Consider the following 20,665-nt stretch of genomic DNA (forward strand, 5'->3'; position numbering starts at 1 on the left):
CCTACTCCACTTAGTGCAATTCGCATCGAGAGTAGAAGATTTGATAATAGATTCGTAAAGTCCAGTTTTAGTTTACTTACGTTGTGAATTCATCGTTCATTTTCAGAGTAGGTAGACTATTCATTTTACTTTTATCAAATCAAATGCGCCATCTTAGTTACACTTTAGCATTGTTTTCATAGTAGAAGTAGTCAATTTTAAGTCCCATTTAACCCACCCACCCTTGTTTGTTTCATCTTGTGGTTGCCCATTTCACAATGACAAATTCGCGAGAAAATACGACGGGATGCGCCTTCAAGGAGAGCGCCACCCACGCTAAGTTCTTTGGAATTTTGTTTACCACTAAAGCGCCCACGCATACATACAAGCGACCGCGCTCAAACACTGGAACTTGACTTTCCCATCGAAGCCGACCACCCATTTGGAGCGACACCACCCTAAAACACTGAAATCTGAAAATTACTCGAGCCTTGGCTTCTACGCGATCTGCCGGCGCCCAGTGTTAAAATTCCCGGATTTCCACAGTTTTGATTCAAACTTTGATCTTTCATATTTTTCAGTGTTCTAATCTCTTATATACACTGAACACGCATACACAAGACGCTATTCATAAGCGAAGCAAGGACGCTATCAGGTATTCCTTTCTTCCATACCTCGCATATTCCAGTTAGAGGTTTTCTACTAGTATATTAGAATTGTTTGGAGTGTTGCATGTTTAGTTAAGCTCAACTTAGTCTTGCATGAGATTAAGGTCTGGTCGAACATAAACAACAAACGTAATTACATGGCAACAAACAAGTCTATCTAGTATACCACACACGACACCTCTAACTACTATCACACACACCATACCTGACATAATGGCTGAAGAAAGAGAGACTCCTCTCTCCGACTTTTACAAAGCCTTGAGCGATAGCCCTAAATCGTGCATCGTTCTAGCGGACCGGTGGGGATTTTGAATCCCCAAACATATTTAATTTGTTACCCGCTTTTTCATGGGTTAGACCATGAAAACCTTATCGCACATACGCGTGGGATTGAACAAGTCCTTACAACATTCCATCATCCTACGGTAGGTGCGGAACAAATTAAACCGAGGGTATTCCTTTCACATTAGTCGATAAGGCGTCTTGGTTAACTGCGCCAAGCTTTAATTGGTGGACTCGTGGGCTAAACTTGTTCAATTGTTTATGGAACATTTTTACCCACCCCTAAAGACGGATGAGATGCTTTCCAAGATTCATTTTTCGCCCGGAATCCTCATGAATCATTTTCAAGCATGGAATCGTTTCACCGATCTCCTTATAGAGTGTCCACATCATAACTTAGCTAAAGACACGTTAGCTCGTGCCTTTTCAAAGGTCTTCTACACCACCATAAAGAAGTCCTTGACATAATGAATGGGGTAGTTTCCTAAGTAAAGGAGCCCCTGAGGCTTATAAATTTTTAGAAGACCAAACTAAACGGAATAATAATGGGGGGTAGTGATGATATCCCTTTCAGCTAGTTCTTCTTCAAAGAAAGGCCGGCGGTATGTTTGAGAAGAAAACCGATCCGAACTTAAAAATCTAATCGAATCTCTAACTAAAAAGTAGAGGCTATTTCTGCTCAACAAAAGCCTATCCCGTCATGAATGTAAACTCCAACCCATGTAATTTCTGTTTGAGTCCAGAGCACCGACGATTATTGTCCTCTAGCTTATGAACAACAACCACCGTAACAAGATAATGTTTACTCTATTAATAACTATCCTATTCCTAACGCCTTTTGAGACAACATCCCAACTTCAGTTGGATAAATAATCAACAAGTAACACCTCCAGGGTACAATAATCAAAACGTTAGGCAAGCAAACAATTATAACCAAGCTCCACCTAGGCAAGGACAAGGACAAGGTCAAGGGAATTATAATAATTATAACAACCAAGCTTAAACACGACATAAGGTCAAGCACAAGGTCAGAATAATTATAATAAATATAATACCAATAGAGGTATCGTTCCGGTTAATAATAATAACTATCACAACCCACCCATAAATAATCAACGAGAGATAGTTCCAGTCACACCACCCGTGACTACTACACCTACACAACCGGATCGTATCGATGCCTTTATACAGGTTACCCAACAACTTTTCCACAATGACTCAATCAAACCAACAGATTTTACAATCCATAAATCGGGGCATACAAATGCTTAGCCCAAGCAAAAGCCCAACCAAAAGCGTGTTTCCGGGACAAGCAATACCAAACCCTAAAACAAAGAAACACAGCCTTTGAGGTAAACGGTAATTCTAGTAACGGAAACTACAATCGAGGGTGACTAAATGCCATCACCACTCTCCGCCTCGGAAGAGTGGTCGATAACAAAGTAGCTATGCCTATAGTTACCCCCATCAATTACTCCTACACCGGATATCGAACTAGATGCGAAATAGAAACCGAAGAACCTACCATTGTAGAGGTCCCGGTTAAACCACAACCTAAGAAACGAAAGCCAAGGTTACACTTCAAGTCGAGCCATACACTAAATATAGAGTTTAAACCACCGTTCCCTCAAAAATTAGCCATGCTAACCAGGGGATACAAACTTTGAGGAAATTAGGAACGTTTTCAAGAATCTAACGATAAACCTTCCTTTTCTCGAAGCTATTAAAAAGCTACCTAACCACGCTTAAGTTTCTTAAAGAGTTGTGCACTACTAGGCGTAAGACCAATATACCTAAAGACGCCTTTTAACCTAACGGTTCCCAACTTTATCCGAAAATAATGGAATTGTTAAGTACAAGGACCCTCGGTCGCCCCATCTTGTAAAATGCACCTTAGGAGATTCCCACACGACTACCGCCTTTATTAGACACGGGGGCAAGTGTTAACTTACTCCCGTGATTATTTGTATAAACAAATAGGTCTATAGAAATGCAACCTACAAAAATAACGTTGCAATTAGCGGACAGTCAATTAAGTATCCTAAAGGTGTAGTGGAAAAACGTGCTTGTTAAGGTTCGGGATTTCTACTATCCTGGCGATTTTGTTATCCTCGATACAGAAGTAAGCTAATGACTGCATGACCGATCATTTTAGGATGCCCCTTATTGGCAACCGCCAATGCGCTTCTAAATTGTCGCGATGGAAAGATGTCCTTATCTTTTGGCCATCTCATCGCCGAGGTAAATGTTTTAAAATGATGAAACAGATTACTGATTCGCCTCGTAGATGGGGAGGTTAGCATGATCGGAGAGTTTAGCTCAAGATTATTTTAACAACACGCTTCTGAAAACAATATGTACAAATTCCTTTCTTTTGGAACTTCGATTTTGTAAATGACTCCTACTTAGAGGAAGTCAACACCATCCCGAGTCCACACCAATTGTAGACCGTCGGTTGCTCCATATATCGATACTTAAGACTTGCTACCTAAGCAAGTCTTCATTACGCAAGATAAGGACACTTATGAAACATCAACGGACATTCCGGCCCACACCGTCTTAAACCTCTTCCCGAGTTAAAATATATTCAACTTGATCCGGATGGTAGTCACCGATAATTATATCTTTCTCTGTTAACTAAGGATGAAGAGACATGTTTAATAAGGGTGATTAGGGAACATCGGTCCGCGATTGGTTGGTCCCTAGCCGATATTAAGGAATTGACCCCAATGTTTGCACTCATCGATCCATTTGGAGGATAACGCCAAGACTTCTCGCGAACCTCGGCGTTTTGAACCCCGCCATGAAAGAGGTGGTTAGGGAAGAAGTCTTTGCGATTACTCGATCGCGGGTATTATATACCCAATCTCGATAGTGAATGGGTAAGTCCCATTCATGTAGTTCCTAAGAAATCGGAGTTACCATGGTGCGTAACGGGAAGGGTGACTATGTTGTCACTCATGGTCCTATGAAATGGAGAATCAGATTGATTCTGAGACGTTTAAATGCTATGACACGAAAGGATCACTTTCCTTACCATTTATAGATCGGATGCTAGAACGTCTTCCATTTGGTCATGCCTTTTATTGTTTTCTCGGATGGCTACTCGGCTATTTTTAGATTATTATTGATATTGATGACCAAGAAAAGACAACCTTCACATGTCCCTTCGAACATATGCCTATAAACTAATGCCTTTTGGCCTTTGTAATGCCCCCGGTACCTTCCAAATGATGTATGCTTCATATATTTAGTGACATGGTAGAGCTTTATGGAAGTGTTCATGGATGATTTTTCTATCTATGGAGACTCCTTTCTGAGAATGTTTGTCTAACCTCGTCTAAGGTCTTGACACGGTGTGAAGAAAAGAGCCTCGATTTTTAAATTGGGAAAAGTGTCATTTCATGGTCAAAAAGGGCATAGTACTAGGTCATATTGTATCTAGTGATGACATCGAAGTAGATAAAGCCAAACTAGATAAGATAGCAACCCTACCTAAACCACGGACTGTCAGGTGAGATTAGAGCCTTTCTAGGCCATGCGAGGGGTTTTATAGGCGTTTCATTAAAGATTTTTCAAAATAGCTAGGCCTTTTTAACTAACTTGCTTTTGAAGGATGCAATCTTTGATTTTAATTTTAACTGTAAACAGGCTTTTGAAACCTTAAAAAGCCTCTAACCATCGCACCTATTATCTGACCTCCGATTGGTCTAAACCTTTCGAACTCATGTGTGATGCTAGTGACTATGCAGTTGGTGCTGTCTTGGGACAAAAACTAGATAATAAGTCCACTGTTATTTATTATGCTAGTAAAACATTAAACGATGCTCAACGGAATTATTCAACTACAGAAAAAGAATTCTTAGCTGTCATTTACGCTTTAGATAAGTTTCGTCCTTATTTGGTTGGTTCTAAAACTTTAGTTTACACGGACCATGCAGCCCTTAGGTACCTTCTTGCAAAGAAGGATGCTAAGCAGAGATTAATCCGATGGATTCTTCTCCTGCAAGAGTTCACATTAGAAATAAAGGACAAAAGAGGGTCGAAAACGAAGTTGCCGACCACTTATCTAGACTTTACAAATGACGATAGTAGTGATTCCGAGTCCATACCGACTCTTTTCCCCGATGAGCATCAGTATGCTATTTTTTCATCACCATGGTATGCGGACATCGTGAACTATTTAACGGCTGATGTTATGCCTTATAATTGGACAAGAAATGAACGAAGAAGTTCTTGGCCGAGTCAAGTTATACTATTGGGATGAGCCCTACCTTTTAAGTATTGCGCGGATCGATTATTTGTCGTTGCATTCCCCGATTGGGAATATAATGAAGTTCTATCGTTTTGCCATGACAAAGAGTGTAGGTTGGCCACTTTAGCGGAATGAAAACAGCCGCTAAAGTTCTTCAATGTGGATTTTATTGGCCTACCCTTTTAAGGATGCTGCCGCATTGCGAAGACGGTATTAGATTCGCCAACAACTTGGGCTAATCCTGCCGTAATATGATGCCATTAAATCCAATCTTGATAGTAGAAATTTTGATGTTTGGGGTATTGATTTCATGGGCCCTTTCCCCGCTTCCCCACGGTTATATTTATATTCTAGTTGCCGTGGATTACGGTCTAAATGGATGAGGCCCTATTTTGCCGTGAGAAAAATGACCATAAGACCGTGGTATTTTTATTAAAGAATATATTTTCTCGGCCGGTTTGGCATTCCTAAAGCCATCATTAGTGATGGTGGAACACATTTTGCAACGAGAGTTGTTGCATCCCTAGTGAAAAAGTATGGAGTTACACACAAAGTAGCAACTCCTTATCATCCACAAAACTAGCGGACAAGTAGAAGTTTCTAATAGGGAAATCAAAAAGATTTTAGAAACAACAAGAAACCCGATAGGGAAAGACCGGTCGAAGCGCCTATCGGATGCCTTATGGGCATATAGAACCGCTTTCAAAACTCCTATAGGTATGTCTCCTTTAGACTTGTATTTGGGAAACCATGTCATTTGCCCGATTGAATTAGAGCACTCAGTGCTCGTGGGCTATAAAAAGCCTTAACTACAATATTGATGAGGCGGGTGTCAAACATGAAGTTACAATTAAATGAGCTTGAAGAAACTGTGAGCGATTCTTACGATCTCGCTAAGGATTATAAAGCTAACATGAAACGTGTTCATGATAAGCATATCTTGCGCAAAGAGTTTGTGGTCGGACAAAAGGTGTTGCTTTTACAACTCCCGCCTACATATTTTCCCAGGGAAACTAAAACCCGTTGGTCCGGTCCTTTTCCTCGTTATCAAGTCACCCCTACGGGGCAATTACCTTGGTAAATCCCAAGGACAACAAGTACCTTTCAAGTTAACGGTCAACGATTAAAACATTTTCACGAACCACGTCCCCTAACATAGGAAGTCCTTTTACGAGGACCCTATATATGAGGAATGACCCTTGTCATTGGTGTACTTCCTTCCACTTCCATTTAATTGTAAGTGCACCATTAAGGTAACCGGCCCTCCCTATGGGTGTGTGGCTGTAAGTACGGATCCTAAGTCCACGATTCACATATTTCACGTTTCCACTCTTGCATGTTTTCTCGGATTTTTGAGTCATGTTTCTCTATGGTGTGAATTATGTCTTTATTTGCTTAATGTTTTTGCTTATTATTCAAAAAAATAAATAAATAAATAAATAAATAATAATAATAATAATAATTGTTTTCATTTTTAGATATAGATATATATCTAAACCGTAAAAACTAGCAATCCAACAAGTCTTGGGAATCGACTTTAAAAGCGACTGATGTTAAAACAAATTTTGTGTTTAAAAATTTGTTTGGGTGGGTATCGATCTTGCATCCGGATTGCTCGAACCTTCCTAGCGTTGCTTAGGTCCATTAGTATAGTTCATTGGGGTTGACGCCATCTAATTTAGTGTTTATTTGTTCGATAACTTACATCATGCACCACTTCGAGGTGTTTTCCACTATCTTATATGTCACAGTCGGAATAGAGTAGTTTATGGATCATTGGATTGAAATTCTCTCCTGATCATTTCCATATCTCATTCAAAAATCGGCCCGATAACTAAGCGGAAATTTAGTTTGAAGTTGCTGAAAATCGACGAAAGTCGAAAAAATCGAATTGGGCTTTGGGCCAACTCGCTCACCTACAAATCGCCAGCGCCTCCTTAACAAAACCCAATCATGAAGTCATCTTCTCCAACCGCTTGTCATAAATTTAAATTCAAACCCTAGCAACCAAAATAAAAAAATAAAAAAAATAGAATACATCAAAATAGAAAGACCACCCCGCTTTGTGAAACACCAACACAATCTCCAACCGTTTCCACCAAGAAAACACAACCAATTCAAGTTTTCAAACCTGCCACCGTAACCACCACCGCCACCACCATTGTTTCTCGTTGTTTTTATCAAACTCGCCTCCCCCCGGGCTACAAAACCATTAGTTATCTAAGAAACTCCAATGGCGCCTTACGACTAAGAATGTGCCTTAATTGGCGTTTGAGGCGCGACCATTTCGCACCATTTTCGGCGCCAATATGATTAAGAGGGATTGGAACAGGCTGTGGTATTGACAGAGGAGTTCTATCACTATGATTTGGTAGAACAGTTTTATAAGAAACGAGAATTGAGGGAAATAGGATTTTCATTAGGATAGCAGAACGAGGAGGGAAGTAGCGAGGCGGTTGTTGGCTACCGAGCTATTAGAAATCGCGCTGTAACCAACCTAGATCGACCATTCGGGAATCGATTATCTGCGGTTCTGTTTTGATGAAAGATACGGTCATAGAGGGTGAATACAAGACACGATATCTCATTGCGTTAGCGGGTGACCACGAGAACCAATCAATGGTATGCTTCGGTGGATTGGAACGCCCTCGGCAAAGACAAAAGTCGGCTGACATCGGACCCCGATTGTCGCGTTCTCTGGATTTTGCAAGCGAATGAGTGTAATTTCTGCATCCTCGATGTAATTTTGAATGTGATTAGAGGTGGGAAAGAGCATGGCCTCTTCCGTGATTGATCACTAAGATTATGCTCTCATTTAGAGCTGTAAGCTAAATCTGCCCTATTAAGATCAAATTGCATTCTAATGCAAGTATTTATAAGGAATGCATCCAAGAGACTTGGCCGTTGGTTCCGCAGAGAATAAAATTGAGTCGAATAATGAAGGCAAAGATATGACATGGTTGGTTGAGGGGATAATTCGATACTCCACCACCACTACCACCGTACTATTAAGACTATCATCACCACCACCACCATCACTACTACCGTGCTATTAAGACTAATATCATTATCTCCACTACCACCACCACTATACTATTAAGACTATCACCACCACCACCACCGTGCTATTAAGATATCCACCATTTCTACCACCACCACCATCACCGTGCTATTAAAACCAATATCATCACCTCCACTACCACTACCACTGCCAATTAAGGTAGTTTCCTAAAATCGATATTCTAATTATCAAAATTGATTTAAAACTGAAAATCAAACTATACGTTTGTTTCAAATTAATCTATTCAAGTTAAATGTGATGTAAATTAGAGTTATATTTGTCAAATAACCATCTATAAGATGTCATATATTTGTTTTTTCTATTTTTACAAGTGGTTATAAGAGGAACTTAAAATAAAAAACAAACCACTTTATAAGACCATCTTATAACTTAACCCAAAAAAACAAATAGCCCCTTAGTGATTTAATAGGTAGCTTAGTGACAGCAATTGAAACTTTTTCACCCAATTATTCCAGTTTTGCCCTTCAAAATGTGTGGCTGAAAATCCTGCGCACCCTAGAAGCCCTCATAATATAATACTGACAAGTGGACTTTTTAGAGGAACGAATGAGCTATGGGCTTACCCAACAGCCCAATTAACGCGGGCTTTGAGCCCATATATAAAACCCCACTTTGACACTTGTTATTTGGCATCTCTTTCCTCACATTCGTTTTCCACACTTGAAGTTCCTATGGGCATAAAGGTAACCAATTTCTCTAATCATTTCTTTCTATTACAATATCTTGACACGTGTTAATTCGTGGGTATTGTTTACTTTTCAAATTAAAGGGTCTGACCAAGTTGCTAGCTATACATGCACCTAATTGCAAAAAAGAGCAGACACTTGAAAGCTATGCTGGTTGTGAAATTGCTATCGATGCTAGCACTATCATTTATCAGTTTCTAGTACGTACATTTACTACTATACCCTTCCCGCAACTTTATTTTACCTACTCAAATGTTTAAAATGTGCGTGTGTTTAGATTGTGGTAGGGAGGAATGGGACACAATTGTTAACTAATGATGCTGGTGAAGTTACAAGGTACGGACCAATAAGGAATGGTTTAATGAAAGAATGCGTAACTAGATTATAGACATGTCTAATAGTTTTATGGTTTGTTTTTGATGTAGCCACTTGCAAGGAGTGTTTTCTAGGACGGTTTGTCTTTTGGAAGCTGGATTAAAACCTGTATAATACATTGTTATTCATTTAAATTTGACTCATTAGTTATTTAGAAGCTCGCCACATTTGTGTTATTTCGTATTTTGATGCAAATTGCAGGTATGTATTTGATGGGAAGCCGCCGGACATTAAGAAGCAAGAGTTGGCAAAACGGTGCGTTTTCTTTTAGAGTTCACTGTTTGGGTATCTTGGTTATATTGTCATATTTTTACGTGACATGTATATTTTGTTAATCGAACTATATAGATATCTGAAAAGGATGGACGCAGCTGAAGATTTGGCAGTTGCAATAGAGGTGTGAGCAATGAGAACATAATTATATTTATGACCAAGGTCTTTTTCTAATGTGTTCTGATTTAATATGTTTGTAATGTAGAGCGGAGTTAAAGAAGACACTGAGAAGTACAGTAAACGTACTGTGAAGGTGCGTTTTTGCCTTATGTTTCTATGTCCTATATATGCATATTACTGACGCCATGATATTTATTAGCTCAGTCAGTTAACCCCAGATATGTACACAATGCCATGTAGATGGTGACGAGTTGGACTTTATATCTAGGTTTATTCTCATATCAGCATGTTGTATAATTCATGAACCTGCAAAACTTTTGGTCCCAGTGCATCTGCATTGTATACAATTATATTTTGCAATTTGTGTTTGGTTGGTTACTGAGCATTGTACGAGTAATCATCTATGGTTGAAGCCAAAACTTAACAAATCAAATACTGGGTAAGTAGATAAAGATGATTTCATCAAAGGTAAATTTCTTCATGGGATGCTGATGTTGGGGATAACACTTGCCACCACTAATCTTTGCATGAGGAGATTTACATAATCTCTTTATGGGCTCCCCCTGTTTAGATGCATATAAGTGTACTTCGTGATGATGAGTGTAGCAAGTTACTGTTGCACCAGCACAGGAGGTACAACTTGAGCAAGTCGATCAAGTCCTTCACAAGGAAACTAGTAGCTCAGAATTTTTTTGGGATGCAGTACCTGACCAACAACCTTGGGTTAGTGATGTTAGTGACACTAATAGTCAGGGGACAGCAAGTACCGAACATGATGAAGTAGCACACAGCCCTGTTAACAATGAGCACAGAGAAAACTCAGACATTGGACTTCAAGCAAATTTGGTGTCTCTAACTAGAATTGCTGAAATTCCTATTGATCAAGCTCAAGTAACACTGACCAAGTAAATGGTGATGCCAAAGCTGTTTTTCCAAATAGAGCTGAGATTGAAGCTGTTCAGATTCTTCAGGTTAAGTGGGCATATCTTGTGGAAGAGGAAGAGCAAGATGAACTGCAGACCAATAAAAATGCATGGGAGGTGCAAAAAAGAAAAAGAGAAAGGCCAAAGAAAAACACTTTGAACCAGTGTAGTGCTCCAGCACAAAACAGGTGATCCACCTACCACTAGATCAAGTTTTGAGGTACTAAACACCCCCCTATCTCTTTAATAAGATTTTTTTTTTCTGGAGCTTAAGGGTGTTAGAAACACTGAGACTTGCTCAAGACTCAGTGGTTTAACTATAGTTAATAAGGCACAAGTGGTTTGCATTGCTGAATCTAAAGTGAAACCTATGAGTGATTTTGCATATAAGCTGGGACTTAACAGTTTTAATATGAACCTTTTGCATTCTGATGATACAAATAGACTGGGAAATATTCTGATGTTCCGGAGAATTGGGTTACAGGTTCTGCTAGTACCCATGACTGATCAGCACATTACTACTGTAGTGGAGAACCAGCTCATACCAGTTGTTCATGCAAGTTGCCAGCAGGCACAGAGAAGACTACTCTGGGAAGACCTAGAGAACACTAATAGCCAAAACTTACCATGGCTATAATGGGAGACTTTAATGCCATTCCTAAGATTGATGAAAAGAACATTATAAGACCTGCAAGTAATACATCTATCTCATACTTTGCCAACTGGGTGGATAACTGCCTACTCGTTTACAGCCCTCATACTGGACTCAAGTACACATGGTGCAATAACCAGATGGAAGGAGAGTGCTTACAAAGATAGATAGAGCCTTTTACAGTTTTACAATCGAGTATGGAATATAAAAACGCTTTTCGGTGCAAGAGGTAGACATCCAATTTTTTTTTGTCGACTCATGATTTGGTCTAGCAGAAAAATGGTGAATGAAATGAGAATTAAAAGATTTGGGGGGCAATATGGGGTTCAAGGTAGACATCACTCAGTGATACCCGTTCACTGGAATTCTTACTTGCAGTCTTGAAGCAATTTGGGTTTGATGATATCTGGTGCCAGTGGGTCATGAGCATTATTAGTAGTGCACACATTTCTGTTTTGGTCAATGGTGAACCCTGTGGTTAACTGGTTACTTTAAATTAGGGAGCGGGACCAGGCAAGGTGACCCAATGCCACCAATGCTTTGTTGCACTAGCCAAGGAGGTTCTTAACAGGGGACTCACATTTCTAAGAACCAGCGATATGATAAACCGTATGTGTAGCTTTAATGGGACTCCTGGACACTTTCATCTATTATTTGCAGATGACGTCTATATTTTTGCAAATGGTCATATTAGAGGGCTAAGGAATCTAGCTGATTTGCTGAGAAGATATCAAGATGCGTCAGGTCAAGATATAAACAAAGGAAAGAGCAAGCTCTTCATGGGATGCTTCCCTTTGACCATGCAACAATGCATACAAGACTTATTTGGTATGACACTAGGCTCACTTCCTGTTAAATACCTATTCCCCTGGCCTAAATGAATGTTGTCTCTGGTTTTTTAATTCTTCCACACTCCTTTGTCATTGTACATACAGCTTGAGTGTCAGTCACCGGTTAATATGTTCAAAATTTGAAATATTCTTGTTATCAAGGACGGAAGATCGACTCAAATGCTTAATGGGTGTATTTTCTGTATGCAAATATTGTTTATCTTGTATTTCTGTCTGCTTGTTGAGATATGATGATTGGGGCGTATCCGTGTCGGACACCGATACTTCACCCTTAGAGACGTATCGGTGCTTCATAGCTGACCATGGGATTACCTGTTTTTAAAGTGATAATCTCATGAAAATAATTGTGCATGTCTTTTTTGTTTCTTGCTGGTGACAAGGAAACATAATGAGGACTGCAAAAAGCTTTTAAGACTAATGGGAGTGCCTATACTCGAGGTAATTATTTTCTTTGTTACGTAGCCTCTTGAAGGTACAAGGGGTAAGCCTTGAGGTGCAAGAGGCTTGACCCTTAGCACTTCCATGTTAAGCCACAGTTTCTATGGGGATAATTTTTCATATTTATGGGGTTTTCTCTTACTTTTTTGTCTTAAATACTTTTGTTATAGTTTCCACGGACAAAAGTGACCTAAAGACTTTTGGTTGAACACTTAAAACTCATTTTGTTGAAATGTGCCTTTTAGATATCAACTCTAAACTTCCCAGCTCATTCGAAATTAAGATTTTCTGCTCATTTTCCATATTTTGTTCATGTGACAATCTCTACCTGTACTTTCCAAAATTCAAAACATCTCTTAAAGGTTTTTGTCTTTGAAGAAGTTGTGAGGGTCATGTGACAATCTCTATCTCTCCCGGTCTCTCTATTAAACTTGAGCAGCTCACTTGCGATCTTCTTCAACTCTTATGCCTTTTTCCCAAGAAGTATTTTTGTTTGTGTTATTTATTCGAATTATGGTAAATGTGTGGTTGGATCATTCATATACATTTGATAAGTATGTAAAGTTTGATTTCTTCATTTTGTGTCGTGTGGGTGTGTGTGACTATGTATGTGGTGAATTAAAATTCGAAAAGTATGTGTTAAAAATAAGTATGTCGTGAAAAATGAAAAATTAGTATGTAAGAATACTACAAATGACTTCTCAAAATTGTACTCATAGTGCATGCAAATGAAATGTGTGAACCTCTACATATCAATGTATAGAAGAAAAAAGTAGCAAATCAAAAAATTCAAAATTAAGTTTAGAAAAATCTCAACACTTTTGTAGAAAAATCAGAAAGAAGTGAAGAAAAAAATAAAAAGGAGCAAAAGAAAAAAGGAAACTAAAAGTTACGGCAAAAATTGGAAAAAAGAAAAACAAACAACCTATGGACTTCATTGAAAAAACAACATATGAACCACCAAGACGAATAACATTGACTCAAGATGGTTATCACATTGATGTGTTTTGGACTTTTGGGTCCAATTAGTTGAGGTTGAGAAGTTTAGGACTACGAGTCTTTGACACTCAGTTTTTATCTTTACATGGTGATGCATAGCCACATCCTCACCTAGTTGCTTTTCATCCTCATAGATTCTTATGAGTAAGATATTAGCAAAAAAAGAAACACGCCTAGCACCGAGCCAGTCTAGGCGCCGTCGAGAAGGTCTAGGTGCTAGGCTGTCTCTAACTGCCTGATTACCACCTAGCGTTTGTTTAGAACATTGGTTGAGATTAAGCTTCATGCATGTAGCTTTTTCAAAGAGCTTCAATATAACAAGTTGAATTTTAGTCTTGGCCGGCTCTGCAAAAGATTATAACATCATCTGAAAAGAGCAAAAGTGAGTTATAAGATTTTCATTTTTGTTTTTGTTTTTGTTTTTGCATTTTGGATGATTTAAAAGTCCTTCCTCTTTGAGCAAATAGCTCAGAACCTCGAAGTCCCACACTGCCCCAATCCCTTCCTCCCTATACAGCAAGTATTGTGTGGCTCTAGTATACATACATTCATACCTTCGCGATTTTGTGTATTTCATTAAAGAGGAATCACATTTTGAAGGCATCACAACACTGATGGAGAAAGTTGTGTTGGCCATCAAAGCACCTTTTTTTTTTTCTGGTCAAAGGTGCACAATTTTTTTTTTTTTTTGATCGGTAAAATTAGGACATATATATTGATAAAAGAAAAACAATTACAAAAAGGATGAGATATCCACACTACAAATAACAAAAACCAAAAAAGATCATTCCCTAGGTTCCACGTCTCGAAACATACTACAAAGAAAGAAAAGCATTGGAGTCAAAGGTGCACAGTGAGACCCAAGACATACCATTTGACGCGTTTGTGTATAATTGGGAGTCCATTATGAGATGATTGGACTTGCTTTTTTTGTTTTATGTTTTTCTTCATCTTCTTATGCATCTGTAATGTAGGATATCTCCTCCTATTGTATCCTTGTTCTCATATATACTAATAAAACTATACTTAGCCGATAAAAATAAATTTGAATCTTTGAGGAAACTTGACTAGTCTTTACCATTCGAGGCATTTCTTGCTAACTGAATATGCCAAATTCTTTCTTGATGTCAATTTTTAGTAAGCATCTTGATGAGACATGCTTCCTATTAAATCCTCTGATCAATTCATTATCTATTAAGAGATTGTCCTGGATGCTCATTGCAGGGATGAATACAGATTGAGAATTAGAAACTAACTTAATCATTACACCTTTCATTCTAACAGTGATAATTTTGGCAACACATGTATAAAGATTATTGCAACATGCTATTGGTCTGAGAAATGTTCAGCCTTTGAAGGGTTCTGCTTCTTTGGGACCAGGCAAAGGGAGGTAGAGTTGATTCCTTTTGGTGCTATGGAGTTGATAGTTTATATTTGATAGCCTGAACCAGTATATAGCCCACTCTGTTCTGCTTAAACTTGAAAAGTAGCACCCATCTGGCCCAGAAGACTTGGTGTCTTCTACATAAGAAAGTTCTATTCTCATTTCATAATCTGATCAACTGTGATTAGGTCCTCCTTTTAATCTTTTGTGTCCTTCCTGCTTTAGTTCGTGATATCTGAGAGTCTTGCCGTAAAGGATATTCAAAAGTTCACAGTATTCGATAAATTTTTGAGCTATTAGTTTAAAGTCTCTTCTAGCCTCACTTGCTTCCTCTTGTAAGAGCCTTATAGAAATTATACCTTTCATTCTTTTATGGGTTATGAAAATATAGTGGAGCCGTCATTCACTTCTCTCTTTTAAATCCATAGACACTATTCTGGCAAGAATTATATAGGTCAGTCTAGTTTCTCTTTCTAAGGATGCACGGTTTGTATGAAAGAATGTGATATGAAGCTTGGGTTGGAGATCATGAAGTTTCTTTCTGTTGAGATTTATAATCCCATATGAGGCATCTACAACCTTGCATAGTAACATGCAAATCCTGGGGCCTCTCCACTTATTTAATGCAGTTTCAGAGTGAAGGTTTGAGAAGAGGGAGATTTTGACCAGTTGTTTAGTCTAAGTTTAAGAGGTTTATAGGGTTTCCTTGAATAGTTCTGAACCTATGTAACATGGACACGCCATGTTTCAAAAATAATCTTTGTCGGATGCGTTTCCACATGTAAGGGTGGAATTCGAGCCGGGCTCTAGCTCGGCTCGAGCTCGCTCGTTTAACTATATGAGCCAAGCTCGAGCTCAAATTAAAGCTCGTGTAGCAAATGAGCTTGATGAAGCTCGGCTCGTTTAGCTCAAATAGCATATTTGTAGTGTAAAATAACCGAACCACTCGGGCTCGGCTCGTTTAAACTTGGCTCGAGCTCACTCGTTTAACTATATGAGCCGAGCTTGAGCTCAATTTAAAACTCGTGTAATTAACGAGCCAAGCTTGAGCACAGTAAAGCTCGGCTTGTTTAGCTTGAATTCCACCCTTGTCGACACCACGACATGTATTGTATGTGATATATCTCAATTTTTTATATTTCGCCGTGTGTTAGACGCTTTGTATCCATGTCAGATACGGACGCACTAATGTAGATTGCAGTGGTAGAAGCAACACTTAATTGAAATCTACACTTTATAGAACCCTAAAGGTCTCACCTTCATTGATAATCACTCAATAGTTCATAAACACAAACACAACTAAAACAACTGACTGAAACCCTAACCGTAAGTCCTTATATATAACAACTTTAAAAACAATAGACCAATAGTAACACGCCATGTGGGCAACAACCAAAATAGAATAACTAAACTAGTGGACTCTCAACCCATTGGGCTTGGACTTGAGCTATAGGTGCACACCTATAATATGAGAAGAAAACATGGGCGCACGCCTATGTCTTCAAAGCAACGAGCTAACAATCTACATCACACGCCTATCCGTGTCAATGTAACTTAGTTGGGAACATATTAAATCAAGTCAGCAAAACTATGGTGAAGGAAGAACCAATGATTGCTGAATCTAAAGGGGGAGAGGCCTTAAAAGCTTCATGCCGTAGAATGATGATTGGTGTGCAATCTGAGATGTTTTGGGCAAGAACTCTGTTGCTGAGAAGGCAAAAGACTAGTCCAGTGAGCATTCACCTGGCAAAAATCTATTTTAGACGTTTTCCTGTTTGTGCCGTTAGAGTTGTTAGCGCATGTGTAAATAGAACCTGTAACTTTAAGAGCAAATAAACCCGAGTAGGCCACATAGTTCATAAAGGTCAGCTCTTCTCTTGGATGAGTTGGCTCACTTCCTTTTTCATAAGAAACAGTAGGGACATTTAAAGTCTCCTGTCACACACAAAGGTTCCACAAACGAGTCTACTAAAAGAGTTGATGTTGCTTCAAAGTTTGTCTCTGGTTCTTAGCATTAGAAGTATTTGCAGCTTGAAATAATGTAACTTCATAAAGTGAGCGATCCCAAAAGACCCAGATTCTACCACATGGATTGTGATAATATTTAGCAATGTACTCCCTGTTTCCACTAGCTTCCTTATGGAATCAAAGTTTTTAAGTCTGACTTTGGTCTCCAAAAGTCATAGGATTCCCACTGTATCAGTATCTTTATGCTTTTGGGTCTTGAGAGACTGTTTGGTAATGCTGTGCTTCATTAAAGTAGGTGACGAGGTAACTTGACTAATAAAAAATCATGTTTTTCTTATTTCTTTCTTTTGTTCTATTAGAATTTCACTGTTTGAGACTTTGTTGTTATTCTTTCCTTTTTCTCAAGGCATTTTTCCATGAAAGGTTGGGCCTCACGCCTCAAGGCTTAAGCTTTTGCACTTAAATGTGACAAAATCCTAGGTTGTGCCTCTTGTTTTGCCCTTATAAAGATGCACACATACTTATGTACACATGCATGACTAAGTTTAATTGTATATATGCCCTTATCCTCAATTTGCTCCACTAGTTTTCTCCTTGGTTTGTGTATGGTAGTTCACTTTAAGTTTTACTGTCTTAATATTTTAGGCTTCGTCTGAGGCAGAGGCAGAATGTGTGGTACTATGCAAAACAGGAAAGGCATGTGTTATTGGTTTCTCATGATTTTATCTTTCGATCATTGGTTGCAGTTTATGAAAGATTTTGTCTCTTTAGGTTTATGCTGCGGCTGCTGAAGACATGGATACCTTAACTTTTGGAGCTCCCTTGTTTCTTTGCCAGTTGAGTGGTAGCTCAGGAAAAGTCCTAGTGGTGGAATATGAAGTTGCAAAGGTGCACAAGAACTTTTGAAAAGTTTTTCATATATGCTGAAGCTTGGATTTACTTGGATGTTTTCTTTCAGATTTTGGAGGAGCTAAAGTTGACCATGGATCAGTTTATCGATTTTTGTATTCTTTGTGGGTGCGACTATTGCGAAAGCATACGAGGTAGTATGGACACTTTATGCTTACCTTTTTTTTTTTATCCTTAAAAGTTTAATTCCATTCCCAATTAAAGTGTTACAATCAAGATAGCCACTTAGCAAGGAGCTAAGAATAAAAAACTCAACCCCCTAAAATTATGCTTACTGTTCAAGGAGATTCATTGTACTTTGTTGTTCTTGTTCTTTTGCAAGCAGAATAGAAACACACGCACACACACACACACGCGCGCGTGAGCACACGCACACACACACACACACACAACCTCAAGTTTTCAGATCCCTAATTGAAAATAATATTTGATGTTGATACTAACTATTTCAGAGTGATTTTCAAGTTATGCTACTAAAGACAGGTTGAGTGGTCTAACTCAAGAGCGATACGTTTTACCTGGGGTCAGCCATCCTTCTAAGATCACAATGCCTTAAGGGGCCACCAACCATCCCTGGTATGTGGGGTAAACAACATCCTCAAGTCTCAATCTTGATCAAATTGAATACTATGGCATCTTGATATGCAAGTCTGCCTCCATAGTTGACAGAAACGTTGAAAGATGATGAACAAAATACTGAAATTATGACACATTTGGACTTCTGACTAAACATAGACTAACTTAACTCTTTGACATGGTAGTTGCTGACATTGAATCATGTAAAAACTTCATGCATCAGGTATTGGGGAACAAACTGCTCTAAAACTTGTTCGCAGATATGGCTCTATAGAGAACATAGTGAAGAATATAAGCAAAGTCAGGTGTGGTTCATCCTCTGACACAAAGCTTTTTATTTTTTATTTGCTTTCATTTTCTTGTATAGTATATTTTTTCTTCAACACTATCTCTTTTGGAGTGATACTTTTGTAAAAAGTGGGTATCAAATTTTAGAGTTTGGAAACCGAGATTGCATAATTAGTATTTATTGAATGAAGTATGATCATAGTCTCGGGGTTACGATGAATAAGGTGTAATTAAAAAAATGTGAGGGGCGAAAAATAACTTGCATGTGTGGACGAGAGAAATCGTGTATTTGCGGGTGAGAGAGATATTGCTATACTCGTCTTCATACTGATATCTATATGGTTTTTATTTAAAACTAATTTTAATAATATTTCCACCATCAACTAAAGTCATCGTACCAACAATTAGGTTATCAAGTTTTTCAGGTGTTTTTAAAGTATCATCCATATTTTGGCTGTTCCAATTGTTTTGAACAAGTTCATGTTTTGTTCAACCATGACCATCAACAACTTGTTCAATCTTCTTTTAATTGTTTTCACGTGTTCAATGTTTTCCAGTCCAAGTCCGAGTTAAATCTTTCTTAGCCACTTCTTGAGCCTCCATCGTTCTTTACTTTCGATATCTCTTCATCCTTGCATTACAGGTCTCCAACTCACCTCTGTCAGGTTTTGACTTTTGAGAAGTTTACCAACATCTTTCTTTTTATGTAAACATACTGGTTTAGTTAACTGAACTCAAAATTTATATGATTTTTGAAGAGATACGAAACCAAGTGGATTTTACTTACAAACTTTGGGTCAATAACTCTCCGTTTTACGAGTACGATTTCAAATCTTTTATGGGATTGGCTTGGATAAGTTATCTTAAGAAAAAAACATTTTCTTTGTACGTTTGGGATTAACTGTTCTAGATGCTTCCAATGATGCATTAGAGGCTATGTTACATGGACACGCCATATTTCAATAATAATATGTCGGATATGTATCCATGTGTCCGTGTTAGACACACACGGACACATGTTGTATGTGATATACCTCGTTTTTTTATTTTTTTTTTATTTTTTATTTTATTTCGCCGCATCAAACACTCCCTATCCGTGTTAGATACGGATGCACGTATCCATGTCAATGTAACTTAGATTAAAAGACCATATAGCTTTGGGGGAATTGGGGCCATAATATTTTTGGTAGACCTTTTGAATAAGATTGAAGGGATGTTCAGAGTGCCTTATTTTGAATTTATTTCCAAGTGGAACATGCACTCGCCTGTTGGTTTTGTTTTCATACTATGTTATATGGACACACCATATTTCAAAAATAATCCGTGTCGGATACGTATCCACGTGTCCGTATCGGACACACCTGGACACATTGTGTGTGATATACCTTAATTTTTTATATTTCATTGTCAGGCACTCCGTATCCGTGTCAATGTGACTTAGTTTTCATATATATCACCTGGCAAGTAGTTGAAAAGAATAAATACTTATGTGTTTTGATACATGGTTTTGCTTGCGGCTATTTGAAAGGAAATCTCCTCAATAGCAAAATCTGTTACATTTTCTTGAAAAGCTTATTAAGACACTACTACAGTCACAAGGCAATTTTTGTCTTTCATCTGTCAGTCATGATGTGGGATATCTGACATCGGACTTGTTGTGGTAATTTCTTATTGACAAAATTCATCAGTTTTTGTATGTCGCTTATATTGTTGAGCAGGTACCAGATACCTGAAAATTGGCCATACCAAGAAGCTAGAAGCTAGATATCTTTTTAAGGAGTCAGTAGTATCCACTGACGACCTGAAGGCCGAGATTGAGTGGACTACACCAGATGAGGTGAAGACTTTTAGTTTTGGTGTGCATATAAGTCTAATTGAGTGGACTACACCAGATGAGGTGAAGACTTTTATTTTCAATTTTGTGCATATAAGTCTGAATGAAAATTGCTTTTATCGA

The 20,665-nt window shown here is 38.3% G+C and overlaps 1 protein-coding gene across 3 annotated transcripts; it reads left to right on the forward strand.

Moving 5' to 3' along the window:
* Positions 1-8,887: 8,887 nt before the first annotated feature.
* On the forward strand, positions 8,888-20,579 carry LOC147481207 (flap endonuclease 1-like). 3 transcript variants are annotated; one of them, XR_015206959.1, is made up of 13 exons: positions 8,888-8,949; positions 9,036-9,152; positions 9,230-9,288; positions 9,378-9,405; positions 9,529-9,582; positions 9,676-9,724; positions 9,806-9,853; positions 17,581-17,631; positions 17,707-17,823; positions 17,894-17,978; positions 18,310-18,420; positions 18,644-18,725; positions 20,427-20,564. XR_015206959.1 is itself a non-coding variant. In XM_086581445.1 (12 exons), the coding sequence occupies exons 3-12, from the start codon at positions 9,267-9,269 to the stop codon at positions 20,470-20,472; spliced, it is 582 nt and encodes a 193-aa protein (XP_086437571.1). In that variant the 5' UTR covers positions 8,888-8,949; positions 9,036-9,152; positions 9,230-9,266; the 3' UTR covers positions 20,473-20,579. The 3 variants fall into 3 exon arrangements, 2 of the variants coding, with proteins under 2 accessions (XP_086437571.1, XP_086437572.1); XM_086581445.1 differs by lacking the exon at positions 18,310-18,420 and having other exon boundaries at positions 20,427-20,579; XM_086581446.1 differs by lacking the exons at positions 17,581-17,631; positions 17,707-17,823; positions 17,894-17,978; ... (1 more) ...; positions 18,644-18,725; positions 20,427-20,564 and adding an exon at positions 10,351-10,776.
* Positions 20,580-20,665: the final 86 nt, after the last annotated feature.

The sequence above is a fragment of the Coptis chinensis genome, chromosome 8 (genome assembly GCF_015680905.1).
Source record: "Coptis chinensis isolate HL-2020 chromosome 8, ASM1568090v1, whole genome shotgun sequence".
NCBI classification, from domain to species: domain Eukaryota; kingdom Viridiplantae; phylum Streptophyta; class Magnoliopsida; order Ranunculales; family Ranunculaceae; genus Coptis; species Coptis chinensis.

Bases quoted from the DNA above. Each gene is read 5' to 3' on its own strand.
- LOC147481207 (XM_086581445.1), top strand. From the start codon at position 9,267: ATGATGCTGGTGAAGTTACAAG. The intron at 9,725-9,805 runs GTGTGAGCAATG...TTTGTAATGTAG, and splicing joins ATTTGGCAGTTGCAATAGAG to AGCGGAGTTAAAGAAGACAC. The intron at 17,824-17,893 runs GTGCACAAGAAC...GTTTTCTTTCAG, and splicing joins TGGAATATGAAGTTGCAAAG to ATTTTGGAGGAGCTAAAGTT.